The sequence below is a fragment of the Carcharodon carcharias genome, chromosome 6, assembly GCF_017639515.1.
Source record: "Carcharodon carcharias isolate sCarCar2 chromosome 6, sCarCar2.pri, whole genome shotgun sequence".
Classification (NCBI taxonomy): domain Eukaryota; kingdom Metazoa; phylum Chordata; class Chondrichthyes; order Lamniformes; family Lamnidae; genus Carcharodon; species Carcharodon carcharias.
In genome coordinates this window covers 182,962,798-182,986,493 of record NC_054472.1, presented here as the reverse complement: position 1 = coordinate 182,986,493, position 23,696 = coordinate 182,962,798, and the positions used below count along the sequence as shown (strand labels likewise).

Here is a 23,696-nt window from a genome sequence, read left to right as displayed (position 1 = left end):
CTGAAAATCACTTTAAAGAACTATCTGCAGATATTTATTAGTTTCTTTGGTATACGCAAGTCAGTTTCTTCATTAGCTAGATGTTTTATTTAGATATGAAGGGACTTTAAAAAGGTGTCACATAAGAAAAAGAGCACAATTTGAAGAACTTTCCAGAACCACAGCAATTGGCAGAATCATGCAATATTGTCTTGGGGGTGTGACGAGGTTTAGGGTCTGATTCAGGCAAATTGAATCTTCAGCTAACATAAAAGGGCATAGGGAACATGAAGAGAAGTGGCTTTAGGTGTAATTCACTTACATTTCAAATTCCCTGATCTTTTGTGGTAGTTCTGCCAATTTCACCTGAATTGCACGATATAAATAGTGGTATTGGCAATAATGTGGTTTTGCACTGAATTCATTCATTAGGCTGGGAATATAGAGAAGCTTATTTAAAAAAAAATCAGGTTGGAGAGAATACTCTCTCTCACAAGAGAGAACCTGACCATTGCCCCTTGACATTCAATGGCATTACCGTTGCTGAATCCTCCACTAGCAACGTCCTAGGGGTTACCATTGACCAGAAGCTGAACTGGACTAGCCATATAAATACTGCAGCTACAAGAGCAGGTCAGAGATTGGGAATCCTGCGACGAGTAACTCACCTCCTGACTCCCCAGAGCCTGTCCACCTCTACAAGGCACAAGTCAGGAGTGTGATGGAATACTCTCCACTTGCCTGGATGAGTGCAGTTCCAACAACATTCAAGAAGCTTGACACCATCCAGGACAAAGTAGCCTGCTTGATCAGAACCCCATCCACAAATATTCACTCCCTCCTCCCCTAATGCACAGTAGCAGCAGTGTGTACTATCTATAAGATGCACTGCAGGAACTCACCAAGGCTCCTTAGGCAGCACCTTCCAAACCCACAGCTGCTCCCATCTAGAAGGACAAGGACAGCAGATAGATGGAAACACCACCACCTGGAAGTTTACCTTCAAGCTACTCATCATCCTGATGTGGAACTATATCGCCATTCCTTCACTGCTGAGGGTCAAAATCCTGTAACTCCCTCCCTAATAGCACTGTGGGTGTACCCACACCACAGGGACTGCAGCGGTTCAAGAAAGCAGCTCACCACCACCTTCTCGAGGGCAACTAAGAATGGGCAATAAATGCTGGCCCAGCCAGTGAAGCCCACATCCCGTGAATGAATATTTAAAAAAATTAGGGACCAGCAATAAATTCTGGCTTAGCCAGAGATGCCTACTTCCCCTAAATGAATAGAAAAAAAAAATTTTGCTTCAAACCAACCACAGTACAATTGCTGCAACTCCATTTGATTCTCTGTTTTTCAGTCTCCATTGTATCTGTTCTGATAATGCTCCTTTCCACAACAGCGCTTCCAACAAGTCTTCCTTTTTCCTGAACCGAGTATTTCCCCCCCTCACACTGTGGTTGACAGGACCCTCAACCCTGTCTGACCCATTTCCCGCAATTTCACCCTCACCCCCTCCCTTCCCAGAACTATGATTGGGTTTCCCTTGTCCTTACATCCCACCAGCCTCTATATTCAAAGGAGCATCCTCCACCATTTCCATCACCTGTAGCATGCTGCCACCACCAACCACATCTTCCTGTCCCATATCAGCTTTCCGAGAGCACGGTTTTCTCTGCAACACCCTGGCTCACTTCTCTACCACTCCCAATCCCCTTCCCACAGCACCTTCCCAGGAATTGCAGAAGGTGTAACACCTGCCTCTTTACTTCCTCTCTGTCCAAGGCCTGAAACAGTCCTTCAAGGTAAAGAAGTGATTTACTTATACTTCTTTCAACTTAGCCTATTATGTTGGTTGCTCACTGCGCGATCTCCTCTACATTAGTGAGACCAAACGCAGACTGGGGTGACCACTTTCTGGAATACCTCTGATCAGTCTGCAAGCATGACCCCGACTTTCCAGCCGCCTGCCATTTCAGCTCACCATCTTGCTCTCATGCTCACATTTCTGACCTCAGCCTGCAATGTTCAGTGAAGCTCAACATGAGCTGGAGGAACAGCACCTCATATTCTGATTAAGCACTTCACAGCTTTCTGGATTCAACATCGAGTTCAACGACTTCAGACCGTGAACTCTGTTCTCCATTTTGAATTTTCTTTTCCCCCCAAGTGCCAGGTGTATTGAGTTTTCATGATTTTGCTTTCAGACAGAGCTGACCTTTATTCTGCTATTAACATCTACTCTGGACCAATGCTTTGTTTCTTTACTACTACCACCATTACACCTCCCTTTGCTTTTTGTTCCATGACATCTTTAACCTGTCCTGGACCTTGCCGTTTATTCCACCTGATTCCCTTCCCCACTTTTTCACCAGCATAAAACCTATCACATTTTTACCTCTTTCAGTTCCAAAGAAGAGTCACACTGGGCTCGAAACTCTGTTTCTCTCTCCACAGATGCGGCCAGACCTGTTGAGTTTTTCCAGCACTTTGTTTTTGTTGCAGCACAATTGCAACTGGTGTAAAACAAACTGCCAAAAATGCTAAGTGTACCAATCAGCTCTGTGCAAACAATAAATTTTGAGACAGCATTTAGATGCCAGGAAGTGAATCAGTACTTTATCTTAGAAGGCCCAAATATGAATTTGGCAGCATAACCTGGCATGACTAGGTCACACTGCTTTAAAGCAGCTACTGGTATTAAATTGGATAAGAACATAGGAATTGCTAAACGAAAAATGCCAGCTAGTTCACCTTTCTGCGACCTGGTAATCGTCTGATACACTGATAAGGAAGTTGTTGACAAGTAATCAATCTCTATTAATTAGTGTACAACAGATCTAGACATGAGACGAGGAAAACACCCAGTGGTGAGAAGCTTTGGAAATGATAGTTCCAAAGTCATACGTTCCTCCTAACTGACTAGTTCTGAAGAAAGGTCACCAATCTCAAATGTTAACTCTGTTTCTTTCTGCACAGATGCTGCCTGACACTATTGAGCATTTCTAGCATTTTCTGTTTTTAGTTCAGTTTTCCAGATATGTACTACTTAGCTCTTGTATGATTGATATGACCATCACAGTGATTATTGCTCTTGTAGTTATGTCACATTAGCAAACGATATTATAATGAACATTAAGTACTGACACCAGACATTATCTCTCTGTTAGGTAGACTATATAAGATTACTGCATTCAAAATCTCTACTTACAAAGTCGAAGTCCCCATCTTGTGGTACCTTCCAATTATCAGGGAAAGGATTTTTTGATTTGTGAAAAGGCTCTTGCAGATTCTGGTTACAATTTCCCAGAGGATTAGTATTTTTCTCCTGTTTGTCAAAATAATCCATAAAGGCTGGTCTTTGCAGCTGTTCTGGAGCATCATTCCCTGCAAGGAAAAAAAGTGCCATTTCCTTCAAGTGTTCAAGTCCACTTAATGCTATTTACTTATAATGTAAACAAATGAAAACATTTTCTCTCCAGAGATAGAGAAGTAGAGAAATATTGCTGAATAAAACTCTAACATTTAAGATCAAACAACAGTGACCACACTTCAAAATAACTAATTGTGAAATCACAAAAAGAACCACATAAAGGCAGTTACTTTCTTTCCTTTAAAATCAGTAAAATCATGAGATTGCAATGGACCATTTTCTTTTTAATATAGTCACTATAGGAAAAAATATACCTATGGATAACGTTTCTCTCATTCAGGACAATTTATTTTCCTAAAAGTATTTTTTTGTTGAGCCTTATTCTTTTCGGAAATTACATTTTCTGAGATGAAATAAAAACAGAAAACGTTGGTAAACATTTAGCGTATCTAGGGGCCACTGAAGCTTGAAATTCTTGACACCCCATAGAAAAAAGAAAAGATTTTTGTTACAACCTCTGATGATGCAAATGATGACATAGAACTGAGGATCAGGACAACTCTGAAATAAAGTGAGTCAGCGCTGACAATGTTACTTCAGATTTTCAATGTCTGCAATATTTTGCTTTTACCTAAGCTGACCCTATACCAGCAATGCAGCATCTCTAGTGAACAGATAACCTGCCAAGAAGGGTATAGGTAACTCTCACTCCCTGGTAAAAAAGGAATTTAAACTCTAAAAGATATTACCTTTTACTCTCTCCCCAACAGAAACAACTGACATCTGGGGCAAGATTTTGTGGTTTGGGTCGGAATCCCATGTCAGGGTTAAACGGAGGTTCTAACCCCGCACTGCTTCAAAAGCAGTCTCTCGACAGTGATTTTCCTTTGACTGGTCAATTTGTGGCCAGAGGGCATGCGTACCATTCAATTAAGGATGGTAGGTGGGTTCTCTAAGCTGCAGGGCCAATAGGTGGACCTCCAGTCATTGCAGGTAAGGGGGAGAGAGAAAGAGAGAGAGAGAGAGAGAGCGCGCGCGCCTTGGCACCTTCATCTTGAGGCTCCCTCTCGACAACTTTCCAATCAGAAATAAAAAAACGGCCAAAGCTGCGGGGCCACCACTGTGGAGGGGAAATACTCCACAGGGTGGCCCTCAGCCACAGCTATGGTCAGGTAGGTGGGTGGGGCCTCTGAGTATGTCTAGAGCGCTGTCACCCCCATCCCTTTATGCTGCCACAAGGGCACCTCCAGTTGGTCTCTGATAATTAGCCCTAATTGGCCTTTAGTTTAACTCAATTAAATACCTGCTGCTTGTGGATGGATAGCTCTTCATCCCTCGATACAACCTCTGGAAAAATGGCTCAGGGAGGGATGACAGCAAACCAGAATGCTGGTTGGTGGAACAAAATTTCATGTCCACCCACCTCTGTTCTTGCTGCATATCAGGGCAAAAATTCTGCCCCTGGATTCAGTATCACCTAGTTACACTGAATAGACTTATGTGCCAGTCCTTTGCTTAATGACCATGCTATTGGAAACTGTCATTTAGAAGACACCAATTTTGGAGCAAGTCCTCTCAGTCCGATTAAAGAGCATTTCTCTAAATTTCTCTTACTGAATGATCTCAAGTGATGTTTTTAAACTGCACGGTCAGTGAACACTCATGATGCTCTCAGAAAAAACTTAGACAGGTTTATTACAAAAATCCTTTGCAGTCTCTACACTGCCTAGATATCACACCTGAATACAGATTATTTGTATCTACTGGCCCTTCATATTCTTTTTTCTGAATTACATATCCAGCCCTAAAGCTTGTAAAAACATTACAATTCGTTTTGAAACAAATATTGTTTCAGTTCAAAGCATTTTCATAGTAAATCATGGTTAAAAAGTCCATGAATAAAGCAAACACGGCTATCATCAAAGTCAGTACAGAGAAGACAATTAAGTTTGAAGTAGACTCTGTTCTTATGAATAATTTGTAAGAAAATATTAACCTGTCATTTTACTTTATAGATATTGATGTTAGAATTTTGTATTTTTGAGGTATCAATAGAAAGCAGTCAACCATTGGTACCAGCATATTATTTTGATTTGTGATAAACTATAATTGACTTTAGAATAGATGCAAAGCATTAGCATGTATGCTGTGAATAAGGAAATGCTGTAAGCTTTATTAGGTTAATTCAATTTGGTTTAATAAAAAATAATCCCATGAAGGCAATTAAAAAGTAACACTAGGAATGAATTGGAGAATCAAGGAACTTAATAAAATTGCCTTTGCAGCATAAATTGACCAACAAATTAATGTATGCAAAAACAATTCATATTCTGTCAGTAAACACAAGTAAAAGTCAATGTAATTAGGCTAACACAGTCCCTTGAGATTTAGTTGATTTGTTAAAAAAATGCATTCTTGGGATGTGGGCAATACTGGCATGGCCTCATTCACTGCCAATCCCTACTAGGTGTGCAGGGAAATCCTCCACAGGGTGGCCTGCAACCACAGCTGTGGCCAGGTAGGCAGGGAGGGCCTCAGAGTCTGTGTAAAACACTGTACCCCACCCCCACCACCTCCTACCCCCAGTTTGCTGCCAGGAGGCCTTCAGTTTCCTCTGATAATTCACATTAATTGGCCTCTAGCTTACCTCAATTAGCTACCCTCAGCTAGCAGGTGGGTAGCCCTTCACCCCCGATCTCACCTATGGAAAAATGACTTGAGCAGTATGGTGGCAGCTAGTCGGCATATCGGCTGGCTGCACAAAATTACATGTACACCCAGCTCACTACTTTACTGGGATGAAAATTCTTCCCCTGGGTGAAGGAGGAAGTGAATCTTCTCCTTAGATTGCTGCAGTCCTGGGGGTAATGGTACTCTCACAGTGATGTTAGGTATAGAGTTGATTTCAGGCACCCCAACACTCAAAGTGAGATTTATAACAGATTTGGGAGACATAATGTTTTAAAAGTGTTTTTATATGATTGAGAATTGCTAAAATGTGAATTAGATAAGAGGCAAAATACCATACAGCCTTATAAAGGTTTGAATGATAGTACACTAGTCACTTGCTTTTATATTTTCCCATGAGGGAGGAAGAGATGGCATAGTGGTATTGTCGCTGGACCAATCATCCAGAATAGCTCTGCGGCGCTGGGTTCAAATCCCGCCATGGCAGATGTTGGAATTTGAATTCAATAAAAATCTGGAATTAAGAGTCTAATGATGACCATGAAACCATTGTCAATTGTTGTGAAAACCCATCTGGTTCACTAATGTCCTTTAGGGAAGAATATCTGCCATCTTTACCTGCTCTGGCCTATATGTGACTCCAGACCCACAGCAATGTGGTTTTGACTCTTAAAATGCCCTCTGAACAAGGGCAATAAATACTGGCCTAGTCAGTGATGCCCACAACCCATGAATGAATAAAAAAATGAGGGAAAACTTTTATGCAAAGTAAGCGGTAATGACAGTTTTTCATAGTTTGCCATTGTGAGATTTGAACTCTTGATCTTGGGGTTGCAAGCCCAGTATCATAACCACTTGGCTATTTAGGCCAAGCTCATAAGCGGTAATGACCTAGAACTTGCTGAAGCCAAACTTCCATTAGTTTGTTGAAACAGGTGCAGAAAAATGAAAACAGTGCTTGATTGACAACTCAATGTTTTTTTCTTAGCTCTATTTTGTCAATGGCTCAACTTACACAAGACAAAGAGGTGTCAAGTGCTTATAGTATACCTTAAAGATCTAGTTGATTGACATTTTTATAGGGTTCTAGTAACAGCAGTTTTTGTTAAGAAAATTATGAATGCCTGTTTTTTTTAAAGCATTTCCACACATGCCATTGTTACTATAGGGTTCATTGGTTCTGCTCAAAGTGTATGCTGGGTGAATCGGCATGGAAGTGCTATCAGTTGACATGCAGGGTATGAGGGACCATTGATGGTGGGTGGGAGAGAGCGGGGGGACATGGGTTGACATGGAATGTATGACAGCATTGGGGGTGGATGGGTGTAGATCATGAACTGGTGTGGGGAACATGGGTAAGGATCTTTTGAAGTTACCTTTCAAAAGTTTCCCACATCTAGACTATGACTCATGACTTCTCTGAGCAGCCATGAACAATGGGTCCTTGAGAAGCTGGCCCAACTCCACAAAAATTGCTGGGGGCTAGGAGATGCCTACCCCTGCAATGGAGTTGGCCAGGTCAGGAATGCGGAGTGTTGGCTCTCTATCAGCAACCTTCTCAAGTGCCAGCGAAAATTAGGGATGTTAGGAATGGGGGTGAGAATCCTGGAATCGAGTCCCAAACACCACTGTTAAAGGTCGATGCAATCTTCCCAACTCTGCGAAAATCCGGTCCTATGACTCTATTTCCTTGACATCAAATAGCATGATTTTGAGAAAGATATTTATGGTTTATCTGAAATTTCATTCAATTACATTATTCAAACATTGAGCAGTATTTCGATTCTGAGTATATACTGAATTCAGAATAGTCCAAAAGTGACCATGGCAGTTTATTGGAAAAAATTCTGACTGCAGCATCATAGGGAACGTGCATGGAGTACTAATGTGCATTATCTGCAGGCCAGGAAACATCACAATAACAATTAAGAACACCAATGCCAGTTCAAAGCCACCAAAATCTCTCGAGGCATCATTTGCAATGTTTTTCTCACTTTTAGCACTTCTCTTTTCCTATAAATCTATGACAGCTGCAGCACTTTCCCTCAGAGGAGTGAGGAGAATTCCAGCAATGCTCAGCTTCAAGCAGATTACGAGCCTTGGTTGTATTCAAAGCGGCATTTCTCCAACATGGTGTCCTTCGTTGAGAGATTGGTAACCGCCATAAGAAATACATGGAGCACAGCACAGGCCTCTGCAGCATGCTCTCATTTAATGTATAGAGCAATCGGTGGGCGAAATGGGCCAGCCAAGCATCTGCCTGTTGCCAGGGGCTGAACTGCTCCAGGAAACTGCAAGAGTGTATGTGGGATCTGAAAGAGCTGAGGAGGGGTAGGTTGAAGGCAATGGAGACTCCTCTCAAGGTGCTTTTATCACTCGGCCCCTTTGACAGCGATACTAAAGCTGCAAGCTGGTCTGATGACTGAGGTGGCCCCTGCACAGATACAGGCAACCCCAAAAGTGCCAGGCCCCAATAGGGCTCAGGCAGCCAGAGGATGTAAATCATGGCCACCTCGTGCACCCTAGCAAGAAAGATAGCTGGTTGTCTCCACATTAACCCCAAGCACAGGGAGAGCATCCCACAGAAGTAACCATAAATAAACATATAAATGCATGGGCTAGCACTTTGGGTTTGACTGAGTGATAATTATTTGTTAAAAGCAGAAATCTTTAATGTTTTACAAGAGTTAAAGGTCTTGACATGCAATGTATAACGACTTGTGTATTTATTTTTGTGCAACAGTTAACAGTGACCAGATGTGGAATCCAACTTATGGTCAGGTTGTAAAGGTGAGTGCCTCATGACGTCTGTGCTGACAGAAGTTCTTGGTGTATAGTGCTGATGGGTACAGTGGTGGTGAAGCAAGGGCACCTCTAGGAGAAATTATTGGTTTTGTGGCCCCATGCACTTGACCTCATGCGAAGTGTCTGCTGATCAAAGTGTTGCGGGTCTCTCTGCCATTCATGTTGCTACCCAGTGAGTGGGTCCTGTGGGGTCATCTTCATCGGCCAGCACTGTCGACAAACCTCATGCTCATCCCCCTCCTATGAGGATAAAGCTCATTCAGTGCATTCCACTGGTTCTAGCAGTACTCCACCAGGTTGTGCAATGCACAGCAGCAGACAATTATGCAGAATACCCTTGAGTGTGCGTATTGATGGGCTTCCCCAGATCGAGGCATCTAAACCTCATCTTCAAAACCTGCTTAAAGGTGGCCCTTGCAGTCATATGGCAATGGTTGCATGTATCCTCTAACAGTGCATTGGAGCTGCGTACAGGGGTCAGAAGGCATGTTTTCAGTGGATACCCCTTGACCCCCAGGATATAGCCATAAAGATGTTTGGGTGGGCTGAAAGGTTGAGACAACTGGCACTGTCCAAGTAGGAATCTTGGCAGCTTCCTGGAAACTTTGTGCACCTGCAGTATCCATTTATGGCGGTTGCAGATGACTTGAACATTCAGTTAGTGGAACCCCTTCCTGTTCACAAAGATGTTCATCTACTCTGAGGGAGCCTTGATGACCACATGAATACAGTCAATGTCTCGCTGCACCTAGGAAATCCAGCCAACTGCTCTCTTGGCCTGACTGCCTCTGCCTATTTCAGCAGTCTCTCCATGCCCTCCTGAAGTCTGTTACTGTGGTCCCCACTGTTTACTATATTCCTAAGCTTTGTGTTATCTGCCTCCGATGCACAGGTCGAGACTATTGATATATCAAAAACATCTCCCAGAGCATGAACAAGTGCAAATCCAAAGAATAGCTTCATAGCAGCTATTACCCTAGCAGCACAAGCAAGTTTGTAAATTCAGACACTAAAAATCTATGAAGATTTCAAAGCACTGGGCGCTTTCTATTCCTAAATGAAGCTATGGTTTGAAACTATGAACTTTGCTAAAGTTACATGGATCAAAATACAGTCAGGAATATTTGTAGCATACAACTAGAAACTATTTCATTTTCTATTTGGGGTTTGAAACTGGCTAGCATAATTATATTTTACATTCATTTCCAATAAAAGGAAAATAATGCTTCTAAAATGTTTACAAATCTACCAAGAAAAATAGGAAACCCGCAACAAATTTCTCCTGAATATGGCCAATCTAAGAAAACAAGAAAACATTGAAAGCTATCAGGTTTAGGAGCATGAGTTTTGTACCACCTACGCAGGGAGGAAGCCCTGTTTGTTGGGTTGTCCTTTACTCTTTACTGTCTCAATTGAGGGGAGGTGATGGCATAGTGGTATTGTTGCTGGACTAGTAATCCAGAGACCCAGGATAATGCTTCAGGTTCATGGCAGATGGTGGAATTTGAATTCAATACAAATCCAGAATTAAAAGTCTAATAATGGCCATGAAAGCATTGTCAATTGTTGTGAAAATCCTTCTGGTTCACTAATGTCCTTTAGCCACTCAGTTGTATCAAATCGCTACAAAGCCTCAAAAAGCATTGTGGGTGTGCCTACACCACATGGAAGACAACTCACCACCACCTTCTCAAGGGCAACTAGGGATGGGCAATAAATGCTGGCCCGGACAGCGAAGCCCATATCCCGTGAATGAAAATTCCAAAATTTTGAAGAAAGTGGTGGAGGCAGAGCTTGTACCCTCCCTATTGCTCCACCATAATGCAAAGAGCAAAGAAAGGATATTGGGCTTTTCTGAACCTGCTCCAAGGAGGAATAAAACAAGGTCTATTGTCAGGGTGCCATTTGCCCTGGAACTGAGAGATAGATTGACACCCTGGATTATGAATGTTGTCTTGCATTATGGATCACAAGGATAACTCATGAACCTTTAAAAGACAAAATTACAGGCAGACTAATTTGTTATTAATGGTCTAGTGATGAGGGATTGTTTGTCCTGAAACACCACAGGAGCCAAGGACTATGGAAACTTGACCAAATTTAGAAGCGTGCCAGGTTGATGTTAAACATGACCAAGCCAAAACAGTTTTGTGGATTTTATTATTGCTTAAAAATGCCTTGGGTAGATTGTTTCTCTGTTGGGAAGGGCAAAGGACAGATAAGCAAAGTGGAACAAGGTCAGAGATAACACAACAAAAACAGAATTACCTGGAAAAACTCAGCAGGTCTGACAACATCATGAGGACTCGACTAAGGGTCATGAGGACTCGAAGCGTCAACTCTTTTCTTCTCCGCCGATGCTGCCAGACCTGCTGAGTTTTTCCAGGTAATTCTGTTTTTGTTTTGGATTTCCAGCATCCGCAGTTTTTTGTTTTTATCTCAGAGATAACACAGCTATTTGTAGGCCTTGAGAACAAAGGCAAAACACAAGCTTGCTCACCCAGTTAAAAAACCATTTTAAAACACAGGCTTACAATGACTTTAGGAGATCAGAGAAGCAAAGTTGTCGTGGAAGATAATTAACCTGACAAATTTCAGAACAAACAAATCGATCAATTATGAAATTTTGAGTTCCCCAGATAAGGTTGTACAGCATCTTTATCTGGAAATATGTCTTATCTTAATGTTAATAAAGTGACTTAAAATTGTTTAAAGCTATTTCGTGGTATTTCAAGATCAACAATGCTAGACAGGCATACAATTCATACCTGGATAGAGTTGTGGCAGAAGACAAGACTACAGGACAAGTGCTGGAAAATGGGATTAGAGTAGATAGGGGCTTGCTGACGGGTGCAGACACGATGGGCTGAAGGGCCTCTTTCCATGCTGTAAAAATCTCTGGGCAGGATATTCCCTCGTTGGGCGGGTGCAGCGGGCGGGCCCGAGAGCAGCCGCGAAATCAGTCGCCGCCCACGATCGGGCCCCGACCACGATTTCACACTGGCAGGCTAATTAAAGTCTGCCCCTTATGAAATGCGGCTCCGCACTGGCTGGGGAGGATTGAGCAGAGGCGGGGAACTGTCAGCCGCCGGGTCCAGGTTAAAAAGCGGCCCAGGCAGCCACTGGAAGGCTGCTACTGAGAACGTTTCCTGATGGACCCAAGTGAAGCTGGACACAGCAGGCAGAAGAGCAGGTTGGGAGGGCACGGCCCCCCCCACTTCTCTGATGAGTGCCTCACCGTCCTCCTGGAGAAGGTGGTTGCCAGGAGGGACACCCTTGTCCCCAGGGATGAGAAGGAGGAGGCCACCGTGCCTCAGCAAGAGGGAATGTGAGGAGGTGGCAGCGCTGGTCAGCAGCCGTGACATGGTGCGCCGCACCTGGGTGCAGTGCTGGAAGCGCTTCAATGACCTGCTGTGCACAGGAAGGGCAAGTGCCATGTTGGCATGGGCTAGTGTGCAGACGTGTTAAGGTCTGGCTGTCGCATTGTGGACTTCAGGGGTACTAGAGTCTGAGTGCCAACTGTCAATCACGCTGGAACTGGGCCAAGGGGGTGAGCCCTGTCTGCTTGGCCTGAGTGCCTTTCAGCTCGAGTGCCACTACTTGGAAGTGCCCTGCCAGGTGCTCCTCTGCTGGGGTTGGCCAGGCTGCAATGGGGCTGCAGGTAGCAAACGGACTAATCGATGCTCCTCTGTCCTTTCAGGAGAAGACTGCCCATAACAAGAAAGGTCATGGACCGGCAGAAGCCCTGTTAGCCTCCTCATCCTTTTGAGGTATGAGCAAGATGCCCTGGAACTGGAGGGCTGGCAGGCCCCACATGCAACCGGGCATGGATAGGCGCGGGTGCCAGACGAAGGTAAGAGTGCAGTGCAGAGAGGTGAGAATTTCGGCTTGTACAACCATTCTAGTGTAGTCTTCATTTATGTGAGCCTCAAACCTGCAGTCCCCATTGATCATTGGAAGATGAGGGCACCATGATGCAGATCTCTGTTGTCTCACCAGGGTGCCTGACATGCACAGTGACAGTGTGATGACTTTAACTAATGACAGTCCTCCTTTCCCCTTTTACGTTTGCCAGCAGGTGTCCGATCTCCAGGCTCCGAAGGGCGATCCCTGACACCAAGGACCACTGGGCATCATTTGTACCTGCATCTCACCCAATTGCTGAAGCAGGCATCAGTGCAGGTACCAGCATCTTGGTGGGCATGAGAGCAGTGGCTAGAATCTCAGTGCATATTGGTGAGGGCACTTCACAATTGCTTGAGGTGCAGGCGGAGGCAGAGAGTGCCCAGGGTGTCGGCAGTCGGAGGACTGTTGGGGATCAGGACGATGCTCAGTCAAAGGCTGATGATGAGCCTCTGGAGTCACCATTAAGCGGCGGATGCTGGATGTCTAACGAGACGTGCAGGAGGATCTGGCGGAGATCCATGAGGTCTGTGTGCCATGGTCTCTGTGATGGAGGAATCCATGTTGACCGTTATAGCTTAGAATACTGCCTCCTCCATTGAGAGAGTGGCGACTCTCATAGAGAGGCAGCTCCAGGGACAGAATGAGGGATTCCTGGGGTTGCATTCGGACCTGCAAGCCCTTACAAAGGCAATGACCTCAGGTGGTCAGTGCCAGTGTGGGAGTATCCCAGCTAGGTGCCCATCCATCAATGGTGAGCAGGGAGATCCACAGCAACCTCATGTTGGCACATGAGCTGCCTGTCGTCTCTGCGGGATCCTCTCAGGATGCTCTGGATGACAGCAGCAACACTTCTGCCACTCTGCCAGTGACTCTGGCATTTGATGACACTGCAGCAACGGGGAGATGCCAGCCCTGGCACTGGCTGCTCCCTCTCAGGCAGGCCAGCACAGGCTCCACTTGCCAGACCACCAAGTTCACCAATAAGACAGTAGAGTCAACAGGCTGTCTCCAATGCTGGTGCCAGCAAGGGGGGAGCACCTAGATGTAGCATTCAGAAATGCAAGTTAAAGGCACCATGAGCACAAAAGGGACAGGTTACGGGTGATCTTATGTTTATTTTACCTATACTGGTCTGGCGAATGAAGACGAGAAGTTTATGTAAATTGGATTTGTCAAAATGAGATAAATTTTGTTTTTGTTGTCATGGTCTGAGTATGATTCATCTTTTTATTTTATTGGTGCCAGTGTGTAATGCTGGACGTAGGTGCTCTGAACTTTATTGCACAGGCAATGAGCGTTCTTTGTGTTCAAACAAAAGATATCTGGGATGGAGGAGGCAGCCCTGGCATACGTTTGAAGCTGATCCTTGGTAGCCTAGCTGAAGGAGCACTGGATCAAGGCGTCCCTGCTTACCGAGGTCTGGCTCCATGCCCTCGGCATTCTTTTCACCGTGCTCACCTTTGGATTCACTGCTGGACTCATCATTTGTGGCCTGTGCAGCTGCTTTAAGATCCTCTTCCTCCAGTGGGTCCCCCCCTTTGCCAGTGCCGGATTGTGGTGCATGCAGCATGCAACCACGATCAGTGACACCTGCTCTGGGGGGTATTGTAGTGTTCCCCCTGAATGGTCCAGGCATCGAAAGGGCATCTTGAGAAGACCTATGGTCCTCGCTACCACTGCCTTTCTGGAGGCATGACTCATATTGCTTCTCTGCCTCTGTTCTTGTGTGGTGAGGGGTATCATGAGCCACCCAATCAATGGATAGTCCTTGCCACCCAGCAGCCATCCATCAGTTGGGCTGGAGCACTGAAGAGCCTTGGTACTTGGGAGTGCCGGAGGATGTACACGTCATGGGAGCTGCCAGGGTACCTTGCACAGACTTGCAGAAGCTGCATCCTGTGGTCACACGCTATTGTGTGTGTTCATGGGGTAGAATCCTTCCTGTTGACAAAGGCACCTGGCTGACCCGCTGGCACCTTGATGGCCATATATGTACAGTCGATGGCAGCCTGGACGCAGGGGGAACCCAGCAATCGCTGCAAAGCCTCTGGCTCACTCAGCCTGGCTTGCCTCATCCGTACGGAAAAGAACAAAGATCAGTACCCACTTGAACAGAGCTTCTGTCAACAGCTTGACTCAACTGTGGACAGCTGATTGGGAGACTCCACACAGATCCCTCACTGACCCCTGGAAAGAGCCACAACTGTGGCCTTCAGAACTACTAGCATGGCATGTCCACCACAGAGTTGAAGCTGATCTCAGGCCCAATCAACTGGCAAATGAAGGTCATGCTCTCCATTGAGAGGCAGAGCCTCCTTCGGCATTGCATCTCTGACATATTGAGATAACTGAATCACTGCCTGTAAACCCTGGCAGCAGAATAGTGGTGTCTTCTGCAGCCCCTTCTGCCTTGAACTACCTGCTGGCCCTGCACCTCTTGTGCCTGCGTCTCTCCTACCACAGGTCCCTCCCTGGTAGCTGCATAGCGACAAGTGGCCTCCTCTCTCTTCTGCCCTTCTCTTGCACCTCAGAGGAGGTGCCTCCAGCGGAGACCACAATCCCCACTACCAGTAACAGTAGACTGTCTGATACCTGGAAGGGTCCACACGGTCAAAATCCTCCAGGGGCCTTGGAGAAACAAATGAGTTCTGAAATGAAACCTAGAAATGCCAAGAATTAAGCTCAGAGCAGAGATGAAGCTGTCAATTTCAAATAAGCAACCAGCAGCAAATTATGTCCAAAACTCTTCACTCACTAGCAATGCTGTTGATTCTTTTTATCCCGTACTTGGATGAGGTTTGTGAAAGTGTCAGCTGGCCACCTGCCCGTTTTACCTTTGCGATGAGCAGAAAATCACATAGGTAAGGAAAAATCTCAGTCAATTGGTCTGTTAAGGGCCTTAAGTGGCCACATAATTAATGGCGGGTGCCGCTCCGGCACTCACGCACGCTTGCCAAGCGAAATATCACACGAGTATGCGATGACGATGGATGCTTACCCAACGCCATCGCACACTATTTTACTCCTGTTCGAGTCAAGCATGCACCTGCCCACTGGACAAAAAGTTCGATGACTAAGTTGAGCCACCCAGCTTTTTACAAGTTGATTTGTTTATGACAAATTTAAATTGCTGGTCCTTCAGTCCAGTTTCCTCCGAGTTCATCTGGCTAGCTCCAGGACAGCAAGGCAAAGTTTCACACCAACATTCCACTTCCTCCACCTCCCATTTCTCCACTAAGACAAAGTACTCTAGTTATGCCAAAATGACATCGCCTGCACAAAATATGTAACTTCACCAGCCCCAGGAATGGGTTTTGGATGGGGTCAACCTTTGAGCCCACAGGAGGTCAGAAACAACACCCCATTCCTAGTAGCACAGTGAGATGCCTAGAACTTTGTGACAGGTGCGCAAATTTCCAGGAAAACTGTCCTCTTGACCACGTGACATGACTGCAGACAACACTAGCAGTAAATTTTTGTAATGATGTCAGCAGCAGTAGTGAAAAAATTATATTTTTAATCTTAATTTTAAATTAATAATTTAACAGCATCACATCCTTTTCAGCAGAATGTTTTTTAAAATGCCAATTATGTCAGTACAGTTTCACACATTAAGCATAAGAGTACAAAGGCAAGGAAGTTGTGATCAACCTTCACAAAACACTGGTTTGGTCTCACCTGGAGTATTGGGTCCGATTCTGGGTACCACACTTCAAAAAAAAGATGTGAAAGCATTAGGGAGACTACAGAAAAGATTTATGAAAATGGTTCCAAAGATGAGGGACTTCAGTTACATGGGTCGATTGGAGAAGCTAGCTAGGGTTGTTCTCCTTGGAGAAGAGAAGGTAGAGAGAATATTTAATAGAGACGTGCAAAATCATGAGGGATCTAGACATAAAGAATCTGTCGCCATTGGTGAATGGGTTGAGAACCAAAGGACACTGATTTAACATGCATCGCTCAAGAGGCAGGAGGAGAAACCTTTATGCAGTGAGTGGTCATGATCCGGAATTCACTGCCCGAAAAAGTGGTTGAATTAGGTTTGACATGGAATTCTAAAGGGAACTGGACAAGCTCTTGAAAAGAAAAAGCTTTGAGGGCTACAGAGACAGGGGCAGGGAGTGAAACCAGCTAAAAAAATTTTGCAGAGAGCCGTAATGGGCATGACGGGCTATTCTGTGCAGTAATCTATGATTCCATGATGAGATGATTGTTGCCTTTTGCATTAAGCTGACACTCATTAAGTCAAGCGCCCACAGAGAACTAACTCACTAGCTTTAAAGAAAAATAGAGATTTGAATATTGCTGAAAAGGGAGACATTTTGTAAAAACTTTTGTCTTGCACTCATCAGGACAAACGCAAGAATGCCAAACTTCAGACAATCACAACAATTTATACTACAGGAGAAAAAGGTGCTGTTTGGTTGGCAAGTTGACTCTGGTTAGTCAAAGCATTGCCATGGAGAATGCAACAGGGAACTGTTGGTTACAAGTCAGGAGTGTGATGGAATACTCCCCAGTTGCCTCCATGAGTGCAGCTCCAACAACATTCAAGAAGCTTGACACCATCCAGGACAAAGCAGCCCACTTGATTGGCACCACATCCACAAACATTCACTCCCTCCTGATGAGCAGTGGCAGCAATGAGTACCATCTACTGGATGCACTGCAGAAACTCACCAAAGCTCCTTAGACAGCACCTTCCAAACCAACGACCACTACCATCTAGAAGGGTGAGGCCAGCAGACAAATGGGAACACCACCACCTGGAAGTTCCCCTCCAAGTCACTCACCATCCTGAATTCTAAACATATTGCCATTCCTTTACTGTCGCTGGGTCAAAATCCTGGAACTAACAGCACTCCCTCCCTAACAACACTGTGTGTATACCTACATCACATGGACTGCAATGGTTCAAGAAGGCAGCTCGCTGCCTCCTTCTCAAGGGCAACTAAGGATGAACAATAGACGCTGGCCTAGCCAGCGACACCCACATCCCATGAATGAATTTAAAAAACTATAGTCACCCAAGCTTCCGGTGATTCAAAAAGGTAAACGGCTTGAACATACTCCTATTGTTTGTTGATAACAGATCCTTGCATGTGGCTGTATGTCACAACTACTAGCAAGCATAAATGAGTCACCTTGGTAGCTCGAATGATTATCTTAAACTGGTTGTTCGTGTAGTTAGTACCTCACTCAGAATTATTCAGCAAGTGCTGCCCAATTACAGAATCACATCTAACAGCAGACGTTTTGTTTTGGGTTTTACAATTGCAGGATGGTTGAGTACAGTCTGAATACTGCCTATTACGAAGGAACATGCCGTTGACTCGATCAACCAAATGTTGAGATGTACAGCCTACGTACTTGGCATCGCACCAGCACGGAAATTCATACACTATCTTGCCTCTTAGGACTGACAGCAGCATCTTGTTAGTAGAAAATAACACACGTAGTGCCACTGAATAGTAGCAGTGTGTAATGGCTTGGTCACCCTGTTATTCAAATTTTTGAGATATCTTGTCTTTCCAGGATGCTTTGAGGTTGACAGGGAACTTTTCAGGTCCAAAAGTGGCAGCCTTTGACCCATTTGCAAGTTTGGGCAATACACAGCAAACAGTGATCTGATCAGGGTAGCCACTGTGCTGCAGGATAGCTTTTATGCGCGCTACTTCTTTATTAAGGTGAGCAAATGGCCAGGACCTTATTTAAAATATTGCTTATAAGGCCAGTCTTATGGCATGTGGCGCTATACCAATCCCAATGTGTATGTTGACCGGTGAAAATAGGCTTGTGGTAGAGTAATTCAGTTTTGATTGCATTTACTGGGTGCCTATAATTACTTTCTAATAAATTGCCCTTGTTGTTGTCCATGGTCAGTTGATAAATGCCATCTTTTTTTGAACTTTATGAGATGTAGGGCGAAATCTTAACACCTCTGAAAATATTCTTTCTCCAGGACAAATGTGGGTCCTTACCCAGATGGTCTGTGTCCCCCACCAGCATGCATGATTTTCCCAGAAGAGCTAATTAAGAAGCCAGCTCTGGGAGCACTGTCCAAAAAGAGATGTGGGTGGGCTACTCAGGTGGAGGGTCAATGAGAGCAGCCAAGGCTCTGGCAGTCCAACAGGAGAAGTGGGTGCTGCCGATTTAAAAAGCAGAATATAGCCATGTCTCAAGATGGAGGCATCCTCCAAAGATGTTAAAACTATATAAAAATAAGAGTAGCCATAGTTGCCAGATCACCAGTGTGGAGGGGAAAATGCCCTACAGGGTGTCTTACTGCCATGGCTGCGGCCCTCGAGCAGTCATGGCTCTAGAGAGGAGGAAGGATGTGGTCGGGTGGGGTGGGGAACGGTAAGCAGGTTGAGATAACAGAGGCCTTGCCAGTCACCCTCCAACTATCTGCCAGGATTCAGCCTCAGCACGGGATCTGTCCGCCACCAGCAACTTCCCAGCATCAATGCCAATCTGCCAGCAAATGGCCATTTAATTTCCACTAATGGCCTACTCACTTCTGCCGGGTTGGTCACCGTTGACGGGCTGACCCCACCTAAGGTCATAAGAAACAGAAGCAGGAGAATGCCATCTAGCCCATTACGCCCTCTTCACCATACAACATGATCATGGCTGATCTAATTAATGGCCTAAACTCCATTTTCCTGCCTGCCCACCAGAACCCTCGACTCCCTTGTGGAATTAAAAATCTAACTAGCTCAGCCCTGAATATATTCAATGGCTGAGCTTCCACTGCTCTCTACTGTTAGGAAATAGAGACCGTTTAAGTAAGGTCCCAGGCTGAGAAAGGAAAGAACAGAAATAAACCCTTGGAAGCGAAGAATCAACTTGGACTGGTTCTGGAAGAATTGAATGTCTACTTAAAGGACAGTGTGAAGTATATCTGTGAAGTGTGTTTTCAGTTGTGCTAAAAAGAAAACGGGAATGTTCTGTTTTGTTATTTAAAGTATAAGTTGCCTACAAAGATAGGGTTTAGTCCAAATGCGAAATCTTGTTGCGTCATCTACGTGTTACCCCTACAAATCTGTATATCTGTAAAGATGTAGTTGTGGGTGAAGGAGCATTTTAAGATAAAAATAAAAATAGCTGGAAAAACTCAGCAGGTCTGACAGCATCTGCGGAGAGGAAGACAGTTAACATTTTGAGTTTGTATGACTCTTCTTCAGAACTGAGGAAATATAGAAATGAGGTGAAATATAAGCTGGTTGAGGTAGGGGGGACAGGTAGAGCTGGATTGAGGGCCAGTGATAGGTGGAGGCAAAGAAGAGATTGCCAAAGATGTCATGGACAAAAGGACAAAGGGGTGTTGACAGTGGTGATGTTAGCTAAGGAATGTGCTAATGGTGACATTAAGGGTAGAAAGCAGGACGAGCAAGTAACAGATAGCCCTAGTGGGGGTGGGATGGGGGAAGGGATCGAAATAGGCTAAGAAGTGGAGATGAAATGATGGATGGAAATACATTTAAAAATAATGGAAATAGGTGGGAAAAGAAAAATATATTTTAAAAATATAAATTATTGGAAAAAGGGGGATTGGAAATGGGGTGAGGATGGAGGAGAGAGTTCATGACCTGAAGTTGTTGAACTCAATATTAAGTCCAGCAGGCTATAAAGTGCCTTGTCAGAAGATGAGGTGCTGTTCCTCCAGTTTGCGTTAAGCTTCACCGGAACATTGCAGCAGGCCAGGGCAGACATGTGGGGATGAGAGCAGGGTGTTGTGTTGAAATGGCAAGCAACAGGGAGGTCTGGGTCATGCTTGCGGACAGACCGAAGGTATTCCGCAAAGCGGTCACCCAGTCTGCGTTTGGTCTCTCCAATGTAGAGGAGACTGCATTGGGAGCAGCAAATGCAGTAGACTAAATTGAGGGAAGTGCAAGTCAAGTGCTGCTTCACTTGAAAGGAGTGTTTGGACCCTTGGATGGGGAGGAGGGGGGAAGTAGAGGGGCAGGTGTTACACCTTCTGCGGTTGCATGGGAAGGTGCTGTGGGAGGGGGTTGAGGTGTAGGGGGTGATGGAGGAGTGGACCAGGCTGTCCCGGAGGGAACGATCCCTGCAGAATGCTGCCGGGGGAGTGAAGGGAAGATGTGTTTGGTGGTAGCATCATGCTGGAGTTGGCGGAAATGGCGGAGGATGATCCTTTCAATGCGGAGACTGGTAGGGTGATAAGTGAGGACAAGGGGGGCCCTATCATGGTCTGGGAGGGAGAGGAAGGTGTGAGGACAGATGTGTGGGAGATGGGCCAGACATGGTTGGTCCCATTCTCTCAGTTCTTTCGCCTCCGTCGCATCTGTTCTGATGATGCCACTTTCAAAAACAGTTCCTCTGATATGCCTCCCTTCTTCCTTAACCGAGGTTTTCCACCCTCGGTGATTGACAGGGCCCTCAACCGTGTCCGGCCCATCTCCCAGCTTCCTCTCTGTATTCCTTTCCACAGATGCTGTCAGACCTGCTGAGTTTTTCCAGCTATTTTTATTTTTCAGATTTCCAGCATCTGCAGTATTTTGCTTTTCTCTGAACTGCTTCAAATGCAAGTGAATGCCTGCTGAAGTAAGGAGTCCAAAACTGTACACAGTACTCTAGCTCTGGTCTCACCAATGTCCTGCATAGTTGCAGCAAAACTTCCTTACTGAAATGTTCCATTCCTCTTGAAATAAAAGCCAACATTCCATTTACCTTCCAAATTACTTGCTATTCCTATATGCTAACTTTTTGTGATTCATGTACACAAGGAAACCAGATCTCTCTGAACCACAGCATTCTGCAGTCTCTCTCCATTGAAATAATATTCTGCTCTGCTATTCTTCCTGCCATAGGGGGCAATATCACATTACCCTATACCAATTTGCTCATGGCTCATGTACTAATCCAGAGATTACCTTTGAGTTTCTGCCTTTTGATTTAAGCCCTAAAAGCTCATAATCTCCTAGCAGAAGCTCTTTCTTCATCCTACCTGCATCATAGGTACATACGTAGACCATGACAACTCCCTTCTCCTCCCACTCCAAGTTGCTCTCCAGCCCCAAGGAGATGTCCTTAACTTTGGCACTAACAGAACACACTTTTGGTAGCAGAGAACAGCATCTATCGCCCTAAATATACTGTCCACCAATACAACCATATTGCTTTTTCCCCACACTTGATTTTAGAAAGAGATCAACACTTCAGATTCCCTCATTTACCAAATTCCCAGAGTTAAGCACTCAGCCTAATTACACCTTTATGCTTAGTTCATGTGTCCGCTAAACCTCCTGAATTTATACTAGCTGAGATTCCAGTTATCGAGTCAGCTACTGCTGCAAGAGATCCAGTTCTAACTAGCTACCTAATTAACTAACTCTGCAACTGCCTCTCAATTGCGGAGCTTGTTTTTCACTGACTGAGACTGAAAGAAACTACAAGTTACTGTTCTTACAATTACGAGGTTTATAAGATTATGTTTTGGGACTGTGTTATTAATTTAAGGTAAAATGATGGGGGTCATATGACCTGTTCTGAAGTCTGCCTGACAGCAAGCCCGAGTGGTTTGATTGTTAGATATTAAAGGGGGCCCAGATTGTTATACTGGGAAGAAGATGCAAGATGTTTACACTTGGAGACAATGGCAACAGACTTCGTGCTAACAGTGGGAAGACTGAGAGTCTACAAAGTTCCAGAAAAGTGTTGAGAATGTTGGGTTGTAAACATTTATGCTTTAAACTATCCATTTACATCCAAGATAAAAAGAGAGTTGGGGTCTCAAAGATAGATAATCAGCATCTCTACCTGGATTCAAGGCCCATGAGATTCATATTGACATGGAGATTGGCTTTGAGAGGGGTAGGATCTAAGATATCCCTAAAAACTCACAGGCAAGTTAAGTCTGCCAGGAGCTGAGAGAGGGAGAGCAGCTATAGGCACCATTGCTGTGGTTCGCCATTCAGGAATGTGGTTGGGGGCTCATGCTCAAATTGAAAAGACCAAATTCATGAGGAGTTGAAACAAGGCTGAAAAATTCACCTAGCTCACGTTAGAGGAAAAATCTCTGGAGAAAAAAAAAACTCATGGTGAAAGACAGTTTTCAGATTAAAAGGTCCCAAGCTGAGAAAGGAAAGAACAGAAGTAAACCCTTGGAAGCTAAGAATCACCTTGGACTGGTTCTTGGAGAACTGAATGTCTACTTAAAAGACAGTGTAAAGTATATCTGTGAAGTGTGTTTTCAGTTGTGCTAAAAAGAAAAGGGGAATGTTCTGTTTTGTTGTTTAAAGTATAAGCTGCCTACAAAGATAGGGTTTGGTCCAAATGTGAAATCTTGTCATGTCGTCCTTTCCTTAACTGGAAGTTTGAATTTCTTTTTAAAAGTTATCAGTCTTACAGGGATTATAACATGTTACTGTTAAATTAAATGCTAAATACAAACATAGTTAGATTTTACAAAGAGATCAACCCCTGAAATTCCCTCACATACCAAATTTCCAGAGCACTCAGCCTCGATGCATTCAGACAAAGTTGCACATTCATACTACTTTAACCTGGCAAGATCATCTGAAAGTGGGAATGCTTCAGGGAGCCAACTCAACACCTTCATATGTTCATGTTTGCTCCCAACTTCAAACTAACCTTGATAGGATCAGGGAGATTCCACCAGTGGAGAGAACTGGGAAGGAATTCAGAACCTTTCTCCACAGGGCTGCTTCATGGCTAGGTATTGCAAGTATTTTGTGATAGTATGGAATGGAATATAACTATAAATGGAATCAAATAAATAGAATGGCCTACTCATGGTCCTAAGTCCTCTTTTCCTATAGCTGACTTAACAAAACTGAATGGGAAATACCAACACAATAATTTACGATGGTAAATGTCCATAGAAAATCTGGACTAAAAATCACGGCTTACAGAGCTACAGTTTGCAGGCAAAAGATTGTGTTCCACACAGTATTTT

The 23,696-nt window shown here is 44.5% G+C and overlaps 1 protein-coding gene across 4 annotated transcripts in view; it reads right to left on the bottom strand.

Moving 5' to 3' along the window:
• stk3 (serine/threonine kinase 3 (STE20 homolog, yeast)) overlaps positions 1–23,696 on the bottom strand; it is a 425,519-nt gene that overhangs the window by 68,427 nt on the left and 333,396 nt on the right. For all 4 annotated transcript variants that reach the window (XM_041190243.1, XM_041190244.1, XM_041190246.1 and 1 more), the window contains one exon: positions 3,194–3,369. In XM_041190243.1, coding sequence (XP_041046177.1) covers positions 3,194–3,369 — 176 coding nt within the window. The remainder of the gene's footprint in view (positions 1–3,193; positions 3,370–23,696) is intronic.